The 19,102-nt window shown below is 38.3% G+C and overlaps 1 protein-coding gene across 2 annotated transcripts in view; it reads left to right on the top strand.

Moving 5' to 3' along the window:
• nfatc3a (nuclear factor of activated T cells 3a) overlaps positions 1–19,102 on the top strand; it is a 120,116-nt gene that overhangs the window by 36,358 nt on the left and 64,656 nt on the right. For both annotated transcript variants that reach the window (XM_036584153.1, XM_036584154.1), the window contains exon 3: positions 7,515–7,677. In XM_036584153.1, the coding sequence (XP_036440046.1) occupies positions 7,515–7,677 (163 nt within the window). The remainder of the gene's footprint in view (positions 1–7,514; positions 7,678–19,102) is intronic.

The raw sequence follows: 19,102 nt of genomic DNA, 5'->3' as shown, positions 1-19,102 counted from the left end.
AAAAAAAACAAAACACCAGAGACAAAGTCGATTGTTAGTTATTTGTAGCGGTGCACCGATGTGAGTATTGTGGTTTGATGTCATTATTCGACATCTGTGGTGTATATAATTGCCAATGCCCATAGTGATGCTGGTGCATCAGTGTTCATAAAATGTAAAAAATTGGCTCTAGATCCACCTGAATTATTCTGACACTTGTAGATGGTTGCAAGTGCAGTAAAATGAATAAAATGCATAAAATGCCCAGCATCGCCATAAAGTTCTGCTCTTCTGGAATACAATAAAAATGTTATCTCTATAAAATATCAGCCAAATATTGGTGAGTTGAAGGATGTTCTACATAGTGCAGCTTAAGTGCAGTTTAGTTTCATGTAAGTTTCACATAACAAAAGTTGCATGAACGTTTCACCATGTAAAACCAGTCTTAAAGTTAAACAGGTGAAAATGAACATCTCGCTGTACCTCTGACATAACACAAGTTCTCAGGCTGTTTTCAGGTTCAGACCACAATTTCAGGCCTGATCACGGCTGTAATCTGTGTTTGTCTGTTGTGGGGTGCAGTGGTGGAAAGAATGGCTTCTGTAACCGTAAATTAAGTAAGATTCCTTAGAGGTGTTGGCCTCACAGTACTACACACTCTCTCTGTCGCACAAACACACCCTCTTTTACAGCCATGTCTGTGAGCGTGCTGTCAGCTCCTCTACCCAAACAGGCCATGAAAGCTTCAGTCAGCCGAGCACGCTGTGTCTGTTCTTCTTAACCCCCGTCACAGTCATACTCACACAGCAGTGACATGATACATGATCTGGCCATCTGATCCTGCGGCCTCGGCAACCAGACCTGCTCCTGCTGCTAGTTTGTGTGTGTGTGTGTGTGTGTGTGTGTGTGTGTGTGTGTGTGTGTGTGTGTGTGATATAGAAAGCTCTGGAAGCCTAGTTTTCTGAGCAGATGGTCCATGTGGAAGTGTTGGCAGGGAGCTGTGGTGTGGAGATATCTGGGGAAACATGGCTTAGCGGAGCACATCTTCACACTGTGACAAAACCTTATTTCAGACACATACAGCACTCTATGAAAATCAGTACAGATACCAATTATGAGGAGCTAAAATTTTTAATAACCGGTAGTATTAGTGTATATATATATATTTTATATTGTCCTCAATGAAACAGACCCCACTAGTTTCATATGAAAAGTCCTTTACTGACTGATAGGTTGTCACATATTATTAGTCAATTCTAATACTTCTTAAATGAACAGCAGAAACACTTAACCATAAAGTAAATAGATATTGGAGTGCAAAATGGGGGAGCAATCCATAATTATTAGCAATTTTATTGCACTATAAAAAAAACGTTTTTTTTTTTTTACTTAAATAATACATAACCTGGTTTCCATCGCAGGGCTGTTAGAAGTTCAGTTAATTTAAAATTTAAGGCAACCAGGGTGCTTACTTTAAGTAAAACCATTTAATAGCTTGTCTTTTCCATATTTGTCATTATTTCTTTTTATCTAAAGATACATTTTTGTGTTATGTTGTGCAAAATGTTAGTTTGGGATGCATTTTACTCGTGTTTTGTTATTTTAACCATAGTGGCTTTTGTATTCAAATTTACAAATTGAGCCTATGTTGCTGTGAAGGTAGGCAATTGATTGTTTGTAAAATAATGATTGACACGCCTTTCAGCCAATCACTACTGTCTCTAGAGGCAATTTCTTCCATAAAGCAAATCTAAAGGTGGGCAATATAGCCAAGATATGGCATTATGAAACTTCAACACATGGTTATGATACACCATATTTATCACAATATTTAGTTTTTTTCTGAGGTTTGGTAAGTTGGAACTGGCAAAAAGGTGGGAGAGCCATATTTAAAAAATATAGTAGAATTATTTATGTTCAGTGTTTCACATCCACATCTGCAGTTAATCCTATTTAACAGGCCTAATTCTGCTCTCTTTGTAAGGAAGCATGCAGTTGGCCAGTATCCTTTAAGTACTGAATAATTACGATACACTTAGAAAAGCATTTTGTGAAGTAATTTATCAGAACGTTCTGTTCCTTATAATAAAAAGTACAGATATATCTGTGGAACCCAAATATCAGATTATGCAATTAAATTAAGTTAAATTTAAATCAGTCTTTATTGTCCCCCAAGAGGGAAATATGCAATAAATACACAAAATAAATACCACCAGCTTTAAAGAACACAACACTCGCACCGTATGTGGTGTTGTGGGTAACACATTCAAATAATCTGATTACAATATAAATCATATTACTGTTAGTGAGTTAATAACACTTTTGTTATTCTAAGAGAACAATATTAGTTGCATGCAATGCAATTATATAGTAAATTTCCTCTGTGTAGATGATGCGTGACTAGCTTACGTGTCTTTGCATGTGCTGCCTGCCACAGCTAAGTGTATGACTTGTGAATGTAATCAGCACGGTGCGAGTGTGGGAAGTGCCATAAGCTCAGCAAGAAATCTCTCGAAGCATCTAAATCTGCTAATATGAAACTGATGGATAAACTGATGAAGAAGCTCCCACAACCTCACCTGACCCAACTTGATTTCCTTTCAGAAACAGCTCTGTAATCTTCATATACCCCTGTTTTTAACTGTATGATGACTATTAATTACACTTCTTGTAATGTTTTATTTCCTTGTGTAACAGAAATAGATCTGTAGTCTTTGCGTTTTATTGAATGGCATCTGTTTTGGAACAGTTTCTGCTGACTAGTTTCAGGGCTAAGAGCAGTAGCTGTTCAATTTAAATCAAGTATGACTGGCTGTGTCTTGTTCAGAGCAGAGGCATGGACATTGAGATGCATTTTAAACGATGTTTACCGTCATTAGCTTTTTATATTTAAATAAATTACTGAAAGAGGTACTGGGTTTTCCCTTGTACAGATGTGTGTGGGTGTGAGAGTACAGCAAAGGTAAAGTAATGAGTAGTGAGAGTACTTTTTCCAGAGTGAAGTAATTAGTAATTTGTATTGGATTATAGTGCTGCACATATACATATGTATGTGTGAGTGTGTTTGTGTGTGTGTGTGTGTGTGTTGGGGGGGCGGGGCTGTAATGTGTTATCTTCAGTTGCAGCAGAGAGATACTAGCTTACAGAGGTTTAGTTTTAGCTGGACAGCAGAAAGCCTTGATGTGCAGTGGGAGTGTACGATATGACCGCTGGACAGAAAGGAGAGGAGATTTGTAGGCCACGGGACAAACTGTCACACTGTTATCAGGCCTTGGATTCCCTCGACAACCAAACTGGCTTCAGTTACCATGACAGCAGGGCACACATGTCCTATCCCATGCCTTCTCAGGGGAGAGGGAGAGATGGAGTGAGAGTTTGGGGAAAGAGCTGGAAGGAAGGAAATAGGAGGGTTGAGGAAGAAGAGAGGAACAACCAGAAAGCTTTGTTTAGTTGATTTTTTGTTCTGCACAGTTATAAGCACACTGTGTTTGTGTTGGTTATGTTACAGATGTGCTCTCCCTGGACTTTAAGACCTACTTATGTCCTGAGTATATGACAGTTTTGTTGTCTGAGTATGTAATCGGTTATACAATTTCTTATCCCTATGTTTATAGCTATTAATAACAATTCTGCTAACTTAAGTTTTCACTGCTTATTGTGTTTCTGTTCGCTAAGTTTATAACTGCTTACAACAGTTCTACTCTCTTGATTTTTACTGCTTATATCATTTCTGTTTGCTGAATTTATTAGTGCCTATAAAAATTCTACTCTCGAGTTCCTAGTGCTTATTGCGTTTCTGTTCATTGAGTTCATATCTGCTTATAACAGTTCTACTCTCTTGAATTCTTACTGTTTAGTCTTTCTGTTCAGTGAATTTATAACTGCTCATAACAGTTGTGCTGTCTTGAGTTCTTACTGCTCATAGCATTTCTGTTCAATGAGTTTTATAATGGTTCATAACAGGTCTCTCCTGAATTCACATACTGTCCTTCTCCTTTAATCCGCAGTGCTGTGGCTGTAATTCCATGCAGAAGTACGAAGCCTGTCATGCCTTCAAAATGACATGGACACAAAGCCCTCATTGACCAAAATGTCAGAAACATGTGCCACTTTTTTCTTCTTTCCTCCTCCCTGCTTTTTTCCTTCTCTCTCAATGTAAATGTCAACCCTTTTATTCATCGTTCCATTTTCCAGTGCATTTTAAGCCAGCGCAGTGACAGAGGCAGATCACTTAGGAAGCGACTTCTGACATCCTTAGAATTTGGAAAGTTGGAGAAAGCGAGAGAAACTTATTACATGACTTAGTCCTGTTTTACTAGTGCATGTCATTTCTGGTTCTTCTACTGACTGTGTGTGTGTGTGTCTAAGCTTTGACATAGAGCACTCATTTTGGTGAGATTTATGTGCAGAGGAAAAATGCGGTAAGATTTGCTGGTCATTGAAACAGCAGTGCCAACAGCACACACTTTCACAGCGTGCCAGAATAAAGCAAAACACACACTGAAGCCAATACACACACACTTCTCTCCATCTGTCACGCACACACTCAGCCACACACACACATTGGTGTTACCTGTATTAGTCTGAAAACAGTGTTTCTCCTGTAACAGACTTTGCCGCTTGTTTACTGTTGTACGATAAGTGCGCTTTGAATGGTAGCATTGTTTGGGTTCCCCATCTCTTCAGTACCCAACATTCAGACCATTAGAGGAGGCCGGCAGCTGAATGAAATACTTGTCACATATACAGGCCCAATCTCAATTCTTATTTTTTACCCCTGCCCCATGAAGCTATTTGCTAGCTTCATGTTCCAATTTCCCCGTTAAATGGACGGTGGTTATTTTCTGGCACTAACTACTGTTAGCGATTTTTATGCTTATTATCAAGAAAAGTAGCATAATACACTGAAATGACATTAAACTAAGATAATACAATGGTCATCATAATTTTTTAACGGAGCCAGTTTTTCTTTTTTTCTCATAACCCTCCGTTTGGAATGTGCCTCTGAAATACCTCTGTTTGGAGGGCCATGTAGGCCAAACAATTTGCCTTAACAAAAATCGGGACACCCTACCCCTAAGCATAAATGCGCAGAACGGAGGGCTAAGGGCTAAGTGGTAGGTGCACGGGGTGAAATGGGATTGGGCCACAGTCATTCAGGTGCCCCTGGACAAAGAACATGTTTAGTTGATTTTCTGAGTGAAAATTCGTTTAACGCGTCCTCTACAGAGAACACACTTCTGCACGTTTTAATGCACAATTACTGTTTTCTTGCTGAATTTAACAAAAATAAAACATGTGGCCTGTGCAAACCTTATGGCACATTTGATGTTTAATGTTTTATGTTTTATTTATCATTAAAATACATAGAAATTGTGCACATCATTTGCTGAAAGTTCACATATTTAAGTTTGTTCGCTGCAGACGGTGTGTTAACTTATTTTTCACTCCGAAAATCAACAAAATGTAATTTGACAAGGAATATTTTGCGTAGGACTGTATATATTTACACATATAGAATGACCAGAACACTGTTTGCTTCTGTTTATTGAAGTAAATTGTTTTACTTTATATGAAACTGGATTCAACATATTTTATCTTCTCTTTCTGTCATTTAGAGTAAGAAACAGAGCCTGAAGGATACATAGTATCAGTACTGTGCAAATGTCAGAAACCACCCTTCATGTATTTAATATTCAGGACAAAAAATTACACAGAAGCCTCAACAGCTAAATATATCAGTTTTTTAGTATTTAGTGTGTTCACGCTTTGCCTTGATTACAGCTTCCATTGGTTTTGGGAGACATGCTTTCAGTTTTTGAAGAAATCTGCAGAGGTGTTTTTCCACACTTACAAGTTATATTTGGATAGTTAGTTATATTTTCTGCTTCTTATGATTCATGTAATCCCAAGCACATTCAGTGATGTTGAGGTCTGGACTTTGGGGTGGTCAGTCCATTGTTCTGAGAACACCAGAAGCTTCTTTGTTTGTTTTGCAGTTTTTCTTCTTTTTTGTCTATTTCCTTTTCTCAGTAAGAGCTTATTGACAGCTACACATCCTTTCAGACCGATATTGTCAAGTTGTCTTCTCACAGTTGAAGCATTGATAGAATAGATCGCCATGTATAGCTGTTCAAATGTTTTTGTTGCATTCTCAATGAAAAGAAGCTCATTTAGCCATGTGTCCTGGTTAGGGCCTAATGATTCAGCCATCAGTTGTGTCAGCCTGCCCTGTGACTCAGACTTGAGCTCCTCTAGTATATATGAAGTGTCTGCATACTGGAGAGTCCCAAGCCCAGTGATTCAAGACTGCTGCATTTAACCCATACTCACATTACTGTCATTTAGTAGCTGATTTATCAAAAGTGTCTTAAATGTAATGTACACGCCGCGGTATGTGGGTCCCTGGAGCACCCCTCAAACCACTTGGGGTGAAATTCCACACTCATAGGCTAATCCTTTTCTAAAGTTTTGACCAGTAGTCCTTAGTTTACTGGCCTGGAGCCCACAACCACTGAGTCACTGCGGCAGGTTGTGGGTTATATAGTAATGTCAGGAGCAAAACAAATGTCCATTGCCTTTTAGCATGTATGTACGTTGTTAGGTGAGTCATGCTTCAAATATAGCATGGCCAGTTGCTGGCTTTGTTTTTTTTTTTTTACTTCATTGAAGCTGGAGGTTCATCTTCTTAAAGGCGACATTATGGAAATTATTTCTTGCTTTTTTGAAATTACCATTCACTCCCCAGTCCATGCAGTCCATATATGGAAACAAGCTGCAAATATCATCTTGTTTTGAATTCACTGTGTTTGTCACATTTATATGCAATATGCAAAAGTAATGGCACCCCAATCAAATGACACATTTTGGGGATTTTCTAAGTGAAAATAAGTTAACGCATGCTCTACAAAGAACACACTTCTGCACATTTGAATGCAATATTGATGTTTTTTTTAGCTGAATTTAATATAATAGGAAATAAATAAAACATAAAATGTTTGTATAGACATTATGGCCCACTTAATATTTTATGTTATATTTTTTAATATGCAAATTTTTAATTTAATGTAATTTGACTCTGGGTGTTCAAACTTTTGCATAGGACCGTATGACCACCCATTCAGCCTATAATAGTTTGTTTCCCTACCATTCACTGCATGTTCTTTGCATAACCTTCCAAAAGGATCCAGGCATCAGAAAGGAATGGCTAAAGTTTATTTTTTCCCGCATCCCTGAGGATTTCAGTCTGAACGTAACAGTTTGTTCCGCACATTTCATCCTGGACTGTTTTTTGGACAAGGCATAGTATGGGTCAGCCAATCACAACAGTGTTCGTTTACATTTAACAGTCATAAAAGTCACAGAACCAGCCTGATTAATTCTTGGGAGTGAAGAGTGGTTAGAAAATGATCATGTAAGAATGAATTGCAGCTATTTTTTGTGATGTAAAAACTTTGAAGAAAAAAAATAGAAGCTAAATGAAAATATGGCCCTGACATAACAACCTGTGTGTGTGTTTGTGTGCGTGTGTGTAGGACGTCATCCCTGCCCCCGCTGGACTGGCCCTTACCGAGCCAGTACGGTCAGTTTGAGCTGAAAATCGAGGTCCACCCTAAAGCCCACCACCGAGCACACTACGAGACTGAGGGCAGCAGAGGAGCCGTGAAAGCAGCCTCCGGTGGACACCCCATCGTCAAGGTGAGTCTCCACGGCAACCGGCCACCTGCCGACAGTGATGTCAGCGCACCTGAGTGTCTTGTTACCTGCCTGCTGAGGGTGAGTTTGTTTTGTTAGCCTCGTTCCATGTTGTGGTTATACAGGGAGCAGAGGCTGTGCTTTTGATATGTGATACTGCTCCAGTGCACCCCTAATATTTCAGTACACGTTAGATGGACGCTGGAAGCAGAACGTGAGCGTGTTCTGTGTGGCGTGATTCATCTTTAAACAGACGAATCTGTGCCGCGCTGAAGACTTTGATTGAGTCAACACAGCCACTATAGAATTAGAATGGGTAAAGGCATTTCTATGCAAAGCAGTACAAAAGATTTGTATAGATTTGTTTAGATGGATCATCTGCCATTTGGAGTGTACCATCTGGAATGCAACTAGGTGAAGAACCTCTGCAGCGTCATATTTAATCATATTTAGCTGATGACATGTTGGTTATAAATCGAGTTTTCCAGCAAATCTTTAAAAAGTCTATAAAAAATATTTTAGGGTCACACAATGTCTGAAAATGTCTTATTTATATTTGTTAAAGGTATTAAATTTAGGGATATCCCATCCAGGCATGTTTTAATCGATCAGGTATTGTCTAAAATCTGATCCAAGTCCGATTATCTGTTTCTGTTTTGCTCCGCCATCACAGAGGTGCCATAAACAGATATTGTTTACAACCTACAGCAGTGAGGCACATTTTCACTAGGTAAAGTGGTCTAAATACCTTCAATGTGGAACTATACTTTATGGCCAAAAGTGCAAACAAGGACACCTGAGCATCACACTTACTAGCTTGTGGCTTTAACAGCCTCCACTCTTCCTGGAAGACTTACCTAAGGAATATATATATTTGGAGTGTGTCTTCTGCAATTTGTTCAGTCAAAAGAGCATTTGTGAGGTTAGGTGCTGATGTCAGACGAGACGGCCTGGCTTTCGATCAGTGTTCCAAATCATTGCAGAGGTGTTCAGTGGGGTCGAGGTCAGGCTCTGTGCAGGACACTGAAGTTCATCCAGACAAACTTGTCAAACTATGTCTTTATGGAGTTTCACAAAAATGGCACTTACAGTTGACCGGGGCAGATCCAGCATGCAGAAGTTTCACGCCCTGACACTCTTTCAGTACGACCTCTTCTGCTGCCCGTGTTTGTCTGTGGAGATAGCACTGGTTATGTGCATGATTTGATACACCTTTTAGGAATGAGCGTGGCTGAAACTCCAGAACTAAGTAATTTCGAGGGGTATCCACATACTTTCTACATACATGACCATGTATTGTATTTTAGGGTGGAAAATGTAAATGTAATCCAATGTAATAACTGCAGTTTCTACTGTGTTTAGCCTTTCATCTAGTCTAATTTAATTACGATACTACATGATGAAAGTTTCTGTAGTCTGGACACGTTTATAAAATTTTAGCTGACAATTAATTAATTGCTGACAGATAAATAAGTGTGATTAACATTTTATCTTTTTGTTGATTGTATGCAGCTATTTAACTTCAAGAGTAGCCATGTATGTTCATGAGCTATGTTGCTTTGTAGCTTTTAACGGACGGCAGACACGACTTCTGTTCAGTTAAACAAACGTTACTCTCTATTGGCCTCTAAAGGTGTTATACCACTAATTAGAAGTTAGACTAGTGACGTATCTCCTTTAATATGTTTTCTGCTTTCTTTTATTTACATGTATTTGCCTCAACCAACAGGATAAAATGCACACAAGTCACTGTTTGTTGTGGTGAAACCATATGGCTGTGAAATCTTAACAACTGTGTAAAATCGTTGTGGTCAGCTCAAATAATTCAGGGTAATATTTCTCATAAAGTTCCTCTGGGTGTCTTCCTGCATTGCTGGCTACATTAGTTCGACCAACACTGAAATGTATCAAAGTGACAATTTATTTTGAGCTTAGCTAAAAAATAATACGTTTCTGTACTACTCAGTTGATTGAATCTCCCATTTGGAGCACAACAGTATGTCTTGTTTCACTTTTAACTCTTGTTTACTCAGTCAGATGCGCTTTTTTAAACCTTATGGAGTGTACATTACAGGTACAAGTATGTGAGCTGACCTGTAGAAATGGTGGCCACACTGATGTAAAATGAGGACCAATTAGTATCCTGCTGTGCCATATGATACTGCTGATCAGATAGGTATGCTTACCTCGGAGCTCTCTCACTAAAGAACCCTCATAGCGAGAGAAGGGGGAGATACAGAGAGACTCCAAGGCAGCTTGGAACCTGACAACTAGTGGTTGAATATTTCATGGACTTCAGGGTGTTGGTTCTTTTTGTTTCGACCGTACTAGAGCAAGAACACCCAGTCCTAACCAGCACAAAGGCACCATATGACAGCACAGGGTCAGATGGATTAAAGGGAAAAGTCCTAAGGTTGTGTCGTTATAACAAATAAAACACACTTGATATGTATAGATGCAGTAAAGGTGAAGAACAGAAGACCATCCAGTTCTTTCTGATAACGCAAGAAACACAATTACAGACAGACTTTGTTTAACACTGAAACTGACCTCTCATCAGATCACAGACACATGCAGCCTTTTGTCTGCTGTGTAATTAATTCATCCTAATTCTGGGTTTTTATGACCTACTTTACGCTTCGCGCTGGCTTCTGGCTTCCCACATTACACATCTTCTGAGCTACATGTGAGGTATAAGGTTTATCTTCACTACCTTCAGGCAAGTCTCCTTAAAAGAATGAAAGCTATAGTAAAGGCAAAGAGTAGGCACACTAAATACTGCAGAAATTGATATAGAATTTAGTTGTTGAGCCTTCTGGATAGTTTTATGTTAAATATATGTCTTCTGATTTTTCTCTGATGTTGAAAAATGAATAACTAAAATGGCATTTTGACTGAAAATTGTAAATTGAATCAATGAAGAGTGGTCTCTGACTTTACTGCACAGTACTGCACAGTACTGTATGCTTTTTCAAGTTTTCTCCCCAATATTTTGGAGTATTTGAGCAGTTATCTATGAACTGTTGTCCGTTTTTTTGTTTACCTCTTTTAAATCCCTCTTTACTTCATTAATATTCAGAATGATCGTTAGATTACTCGATTACTAGTATAATTAGTAGCAACAATCCTGTTTCGTATTACACTGCTCTTCAAAAGTCAGTAGTGGAAGCACTGTTTTCCATAATATTAAACGATTTTGTTGCATTAACATGCACAATGTTATGTTCCATAAGTTCTTCATAGAAATTGCGCGTATGCCGAAAACGATTAACAGAGCTGTTTCCATAATGACTGAGCACGCCGTATATCATGGAGAATGAAATTCTAAAATAATATAAACAAAAATAGAAACATTATAAAAAAAATAAATAAATAAATATCCAGAATGCAACCCTGTCTAATGGGTTGTCTAATGTATAGCAGGTGATACAGTATAATAGGCGATGTGGCAAAATACTTCAAAACATCTGAGGTCTGTTAAGTCGAAACAGAAAGAGGAGCCACTATTGTCTTATTTAAAACATGCTATGAAAAACTAAGAATACAATATTTTTTATTCAGTGAAATAAATCCAGTTACCCAAGACTAAATGTTATTTATGTAATCAGACATGATCAGATCAGAGTTCTTTATGTACCGTCGATATCCACTAATGTAATGTGATGTCGTTTATCATGATAACAATAAATATTGTCATACTGTCCGGCCCTGATGTCAGTCTGCATTGTTTATTGTTGAATAATGTAGCAGCAAACTTTGGAACAGTAGTGTATATCCTAAAACTAATCAAATCTCCTTTTCATTTTTTAAAATTCTTTTTATATTATATCCTTAAGCTAATCAGATCTGATCCACTCTGGTATTCATCTTGAGCTAATGTAATTTAAAGCACAGTCTAAGGATATGTGCTTTGCTTTAACTTTATGTAAAGCATATGGTCTCTTTCACATAACTGCAGCCCAAATGTAACCCATGGATTCACTACAGCTGTGTATACTGGTGCACTCCACACGTTTGCGTATGGCCATCTCAATTTGCCAGTATCACACCAACTGATATGGGCATGCGGGTGTGACTGTGTTTGTTTATGTGTGTATGAATGTGTGTTCAGTCCGTGAAAGTTGGGTGCATGTGTGTTTACTAAACACTCATGTGCATGCTGTCTCTGCTCCCCTGTGCTTCGTTTGCCCACCTCTTCTACCAGCTTGCTCTGTTTGTCTGGCCGCAGAGCTGATTCAGTGTTATTATAAAAACAGCAATACGTCGATCACGTCCAGGATAAACAGGCCCTCGCGGCAGGAGCTGGTTGGATATGTGCTGATTTGCTGTTAGTCATCTACGTGGTGCAGCAGCAGTGGGAAATCGATGCCATTACCTTGAACCGATGCTGAAATTGAGTTGGAATTGCACAGAGATACAGCAGAGTCCCAAGCTGCGTGTCCTGGGCCACTCCAGAGGGGTATTTGGGGCCGTGATGCCGTCATATGACATCACTGCTTCCATCTGTATCACTTTTACACATATAAGCAGCAGCAATGTGAGGACCATTCTAACAGAAATGCAGCCTACTCTGTGGCATTGCTTAAAGGATTAGTTTGGAAAAAGGAAAAAAAAAAACAAACTTGTATAATTTTTCTTTACTCAAAATGGACTTGATTAGCCAAGACATTCCTCTGTTTTGCTGTCCAAAGATTGCTTCTCTTGCACTGAACTATAAGAAAAAAGTATAGACAAAATATAGACTCCATAGATTCCTGCTTCTTCTGTTTTTAGCAGTGTGTTGACCCCTTTTAATTTACAAAACTGAAATTTCCCGATTTCTTAAGAACACACCCACCACAGTCACCTTTGGCAGCAGTTACAGCTGGGTAGCTCTCCGCAAGGCTGGCTTCCCTCACTCCGCTTTGCAGAACTGTTCAAGCTGGGAGAAATTAGTTGATTTTCATCGTCGACTGGAACTTTCAGATTTTTCCATAGATTTTCAATTGGATTTAGGTTAGAACTACTCCAGAATATTCACTTAGTTTTAAGCAATGCACTCCGTGGTAGCTTTGGCCTTATGCTTGGGGTCATTGTCCTGTTGGAATATGAATGCCTGACCCATTTTTAGATGTTTTGCAGATTTCATCTGGTTCTCCTCCTCAATCTCCTTGTACTTGACTCCATCCATCCTCCCCTCAATCTTGACAAGTTCCCCAGTTCCTGTAGATGAGAAACATACCCACAACCAGCACTGTGCTTCATAGTCGGGATGATATTGATCTGGTGATGGGCCATGTTGGGTTTTCGGCAAAAGCGTTTGGCATTCATGCTAAAAAGTTCTGCTTCGCTTTCATCTGACCACAAAACATTTTACTAGTTTTTTGAAGGATCCTTCAGGTGTCTTTTTGCAAACTTTAAATGGGGCACCAGATGGAGCTTTTTGAGAAATGGCTTTCTTCTTGCCATGCTCCTATATAGGCCAGATGTGTGCAATATCTTTGATATTGTTGTGTGATGCACATGTTTTCCTCTGTTGCCAGTAAAACCCTGTGGGTCTTTAAAGGTTGTCACTGGATTCTTGGCCTCTCTGACCATGTGATGGCCACCCAGATTTTGGCAGACTGTGGTTGGTGCCATGAACTTTCCACTTCTTAATTATGGGCTTCACAGTACTCCGAGGTATCTTCAAAACCTCGGAAATCTTTAAACGCAAGTGGTTGAGATTGTTTGAGGGATGTTGTAAAGGGGATATATTCTTATCAAACCAAGATACTGTAGTCGTTAATTTTTAAATAAAGTTAGATTGTTTGAGTCGTAGCATTTTACTTTCACATTGTTAAGTGTTGTGTGATTAGCGGCACTATAAGAATTGATTTATTCTATTTTAATTTCAGCTTATAGGTCAACTGAATGTGAAAATGGTTAAAGGTGGTGTATTCATTTTCAAGGCAGTGTGTTTTAGATTATTTAAGGTTGACTTTTGGATTTTTTTTTTTTTTGCATATATAAATCATTAAGATATAAACAAAGTCATTCATGGAGTTCTATAGAGAAACTTATCAAGTCAAAATTGTTCACAGTGGTGGTGACCAGTAATATCTCTGTATGATGGGCGTGTCATCAGTGATGATCCTGGAAGCATCAGCAGATGAACATGCAGAGATGATAATAATAATTATAATAATGATTATATTTCACATCAGACCACAAACAAACAACTTTCTTTACATCTCGATGATTAAATTATGCACACATTTTTTCTGTGGTGATTTACGCGCACCGTTGGGGAAAGAGGTGAAAAAAGCACAAAGATGTTTTTAAAAAGCTGTTTCTGTAAGATATAAAGTCATCTGAGTTGTATGTGCATGTTTATTTGAATCAAACTGAGGTGTTAGTCACAGTGTTGGCCTCCTGTGCTTGTTAGGTCTTCTGCAGTCTTCTCAGTAGATGTGTCCTGGCAGAGCCAACGTGTTTTAGAACAGAAGAAAGGTTTTGACCTGAATAGCTGTTCAGGCTGTGTGTGTGTGTGTGTGTGTGTGTGTGTGTGTGTGTGTGTGTGTGTGTGTGTGTGTGTGTTGGATACATTTGTGTCTTTCACCTTCACTCCTTACATTCCTCTATAGCTCTGTTCTGACACGCTCTCAGTTGTGGTTGTAAACCTCCGCTCCTGCTCCTCCTCCTCTGTTCAACCCAGCGAAGAGGGATCTGTCCCAGTTGGCACAAGTCTTCGTAAGAGAGAATGTGTGTATGTGTGTGGATGTTTACTTTGAGCAGAACAAGGTGGTGTATGAACATTTTATGTATCTAGTCTATATCTGTTTACTGTTGTTATAGTGATATTGACATTTGCCAAACTTACAGATATCTCAGAAGGTTGCAGTGTGCAAAAGACCACTCTAGCCAACGAGAGAGCTTTCTCTATGTGATTTGAACATCTTGAACAACCTCAGATGATTCTGAGTCAGTCAAGGCCTCAAAGATCCAACAGTTGTAATTGTATTTGCTAAAATAATATATTTCCCTCGCAAGAGTTACCAATATTATTTCAATATACAGTACTATGCAAAAGTCAGAGACCAGAATTTCCAGTCAGAATTGCCATTAAGTACAAGTTATTCATTTTTCAGTGTCACTAAAAGGAGTAGTGAACATATTTAACAGAAAAGTAGATAGACCAATAAAATTTTCATATTGCCTCTGTCAGAACAAAACCTTCTTGAAAATGGCAACTTTACAGGAGAAGGAAAAAACATACTTTACTTTCAATGTAAGTCAATGGAACCAGACGTTTTTCCAAGTGATTTTGGGCCGTTTCTATTATGTTATGTGACTATTAAATTATGTGAAAAACAACAGAAATGGACATATGAGGTTTGTTTGGATAGCAATGATATGATGATATTTTCCAGTATTTGGTGTGTCCACCCATTGCCTTCATTACAGCCTCAGTGTTTTCAGTTTTTAAAGAAATCTGCAGGAATATTTCTCCACATCTCCACAGTTCAGTCTTAGAAGTTGGTTGTTTAATCTCAATTACAAGTTTAGACTCATCAGTGCATAAAACCTTACTCTACATTTCAGATGTCCAGTTTCAGTGTTGTACATTACTTATTTCTTTCTATTTATTTATATTATGGGAACAGTTTACTGGGTATTTCACTGGTGTCATTTTTTAACTCTCTTAAACTCTTTTAAACTTTTTTTTTCCCTTTTGTTCTGCTTTTTATGTGGATTACAATATACTTAATCTCCTCAGAAATATCTCCTGGCAAATAAATAACTTGTACTAACTGGCTGTTTTGACTGGACATTCAGTAAATGAAGGCTGGTCTCTGAATTTTGCACAGTACTGTATGTCATCACAATATTTATACAGTTTGATATGTAATATTTTGTCCATATAGCGCAGCCCCATTGAGACATTCGTTGTTACGTTAATGAAAGTGACTGCTCCGTGCTAATGTGTGGAATCTGTTTGGTAGAGAGGAGTGGGAGTGCACAGGTGTGTGTGTGTGTGTGCTCACAATAGGTCAGTTATATTGATAAGAGTAACTGACACAGAGAGGTCAAAAGGTTATGAGCTGAAAACGTCTGAAAATTTGCATGAAAAGAGAGCATAAATGGCCTATTCTTACAAGTCATTACACACACGCATACACACACTCTCCCCTCATTGGAGTAATCTGGTTAATGAGTAAGAAGCAAAAGAGTAGATCCGAGTGGTCAGTATGAGACAGAATGGCTTTACTAAAGCGAACAGTTACACAGTTACAGTGCACAGATCTGTACTTTCTTTCTCTGCTTTAGTTCTGCTGATTTGTAACTGTACAGTAGAGGGTCTACTGGGGTGGGCAATATAACGATATGTTATCATTATCCTGGTAAATTATGTTTTTATGACTGTGTCATGTGCTTCTACAACACTGCATGTATGATAAAAAGACAGATTTAGACCATTTATAGATGACCTGGATTTCTATATCCGTTACACAGCAGCTGCATAAATAGTAACAAGTAGCTGATTAAGTGTCAGCCAATTACCCTGTTTTCTGATTTTAGCTGTTTATTTATTTTTTTAACCTGTTCTTTGATTAGTGCTGCTGGTTTTTCTTATATTTTTGCAAACGTTCAAATAAAAACATCGCCATACTCATTGTTGTTACTGTTTAGCGGGTGCAGTTTGTCCATTCCAACACTAAAACCTTGTGCTCCCTGAAATAGTATTTTTACAAAAAAAGGAAAAAAACATTTGTGGCTTTCAATGAAAGTGAATGAATGTAACAATATTTTAGGGCTGCAACAAATATTCAATAAAATTTGATAACATTTTAAATTGATATAACTGGAACTTTCACATGTTTTTATAAAAGCACACGCTTCAGTGCAAAGTGGCCCAAATCAAATCTATTTTTTCTTATGTGACACAGATGTGTCTTCTGTGCGTCAGTGTGAACAGCAAACTAACTGAATACTGAATTTGACAATTCCGATTTGAGACACTTTCTTATGTGGTACTGAAATCCATTACGTATCCGATATGCAGCAATGTGACTTAGTCTGAACAGCCAGATCAGAATTAATGCGACTTTTACATCAATCCACATTCAGGCTGATGTTTCTGTACCAAAAAGTAGAAGGCACTTATCGCAACTTAGCGCAAACAGTTTAAAGAATCCGAGGATATGAACCAAGAAAGTGACCGTGGCTGAATAACTTTTTACAGCGAGTTTGAACACATTCTGGGATCCCAGCTGTCAACAGTCGGAACTTCATAATCGCTCCTCTGACACCGGCGAAGATGAAACTGAAAGCTCCGGGAGCGACTGGGGTTCGTTCATAGTCATGATTGTTTACCTCTGGATGAGCCACGTAAAGCAATGTTGTGAAGCGTTGTTCTGTTGTGCATGCAGGTCAGTTTGAGAGCGTGATCTATTCAGACTGATGTCGCATACAGGTCACATTTAAAATATATTACGAACAGCCAAACAAAAAAAAACAGAATTGGTGAGAAAATCAGATTTGGGCCACTTTTACCTGCTGTGTAAACGTAGCCTTTGTTCTGCTTATCCTTATAGAATATTTGAATATTGAACATCATTTTTGATATAATATTAGAAAATATACATTATTTGCAGCACTGCAATATTCTATTCCATTTTTTTATTACCTTAAAAAATATATTTCTGACAGTTTATATTGGTCATCTTGAAAAGATCACATCATTTAATGAGCACATGACATTTTCAAATTATATGCAAAGAATAGAGATACAAGGTTTTTTTCTGTGATATGTTGAAATGTGAAGTAATTACTCAGCCTTAGTGTTGCTATGAAAGGCTGGTTGTGGTTCAGTGAAGTTGTTTTTTACGCATTATATTTGCAGCCTTTGTGTCTTGTTTGTGGATTTGAGTTTTCTCAAAAAGAGAGATGAAACTAGAGGAAAAATGAAGGAAAAATGTGGTATATATGTGAAGCTGAAGGTTGTGAGTAAAGCTGCCATAACAGCAGCCGTGGGGCTGTGTCGTACAGTAGCCAGACAAACACGAGCGAAACAAAGTGACACTGTTTACTCCCAGTGTTTGGACTGGCCTGATTCACAGGACAGATCTAGGAGGAATGCTCCATATCGCCCTACAAGCACCCCTCCCTCTCTCTCTCTCTCTCTCTCTCTCTCTCTCTCTCTCACTCTCTCTCTCTCTCTCACTCTCTCTCTCTCTGCCTCAGGGCTAACGTTACAGGGGCAAACCGTAATCAGCACACCTGTTGCTAGGAGACATGTAAGTCCCGAGCCCATCTGGCTTAGGCATCCCTCTGTGTGTGTTTGTGTGTGTGTGTGTGTGTGTGTGTGTGCGCATAATTAAGCCTGTTAAAAACACACAGGCACACAAAGTCTGCCAGCATTGACATATACACATCAGACATGCTGCCCTCTACGACCCCCGAGCTTTACGTTTGACTCTAATAGTTGATGGTGCTTCTCTATTACTTTTTTGCTGGTAAATCTGAGTTTTGTCTAGTCCTAGATTTATATTATTGTCAGCACTTTTCCCCATTGCAACCAATTTAAATCAATGTTTCTAATCAGTGTAATTAAACTAAATATTTTTCCCCATAACTCTGTAATGAGATTAACTAGAAAATACTCCCACACTTTTGAGGATTTTGTTCTTGAGGCTGCCACCATGCTTTTGTTAACCCTCCAGTAGGCGGTAATGTCAAAACGTTCCTAGTGAGTGTGAGAAAGACACATAATGACATCACCAACTAATCAACTATTAAATTAGTTGCCAACTAATTTGATTGTCGATTTCAGTTGACTAAGTCAAGTAATCATTGCACCCCTACGTGATTGCAAAGAGTAAGGAAATAAAACAGTATAAAATAGTATTTAAAGCAGTAGAAATTTTGATTAAATGTAGACATTCTTGCTCATCCATGAAGATGAAAATCCAGTTCACTTCCAGTTTTGTAAATTGTTTATTATTTTTTTTCAGGTATGCAAATAAATTAAACAGCAGATAAATAGAAACTGTGCACAATGGTTTGATGCAAATTTGTAGTTATTTCATCTTTAAGAATATGTAAAGAAAGAGGGCCAGTTTTGTGTGGCACATCCTCTGTCTTCATTAGGTGGGGTGGTGTTAGATAACAGCGATATGAAATCCAAGATGGTCAACACCGGCCCGCAGGGTGTCGAGTTACAGCCGCAGAATGAGTTGATGCTGTTATCGCACTCAAACTAGTCCAACATGTTAAAAATACAGCTCTTTATAATGATGATCCCTGGTTTACTCAATCACTAAATCATATCCAGCAGAGGAAAATACTGACGTGATTGTACTTAATTATTGTACTTAATTATGTTTTTGGAAGATTGAGTGTTAACAAAGTTGAATACTTGTGCTTAATTGCAATGTCAAGAGAAAAAAAAGAGAAAAATCATGAA

The sequence above is a fragment of the Colossoma macropomum genome, unplaced genomic scaffold (assembly GCF_904425465.1).
Source record: "Colossoma macropomum unplaced genomic scaffold, Colossoma_macropomum, whole genome shotgun sequence".
Taxonomy (NCBI): domain Eukaryota; kingdom Metazoa; phylum Chordata; class Actinopteri; order Characiformes; family Serrasalmidae; genus Colossoma; species Colossoma macropomum.
Note: the sequence above shows the minus strand (reverse complement) of the source record. Positions and strands in the feature narration are given on the sequence as shown.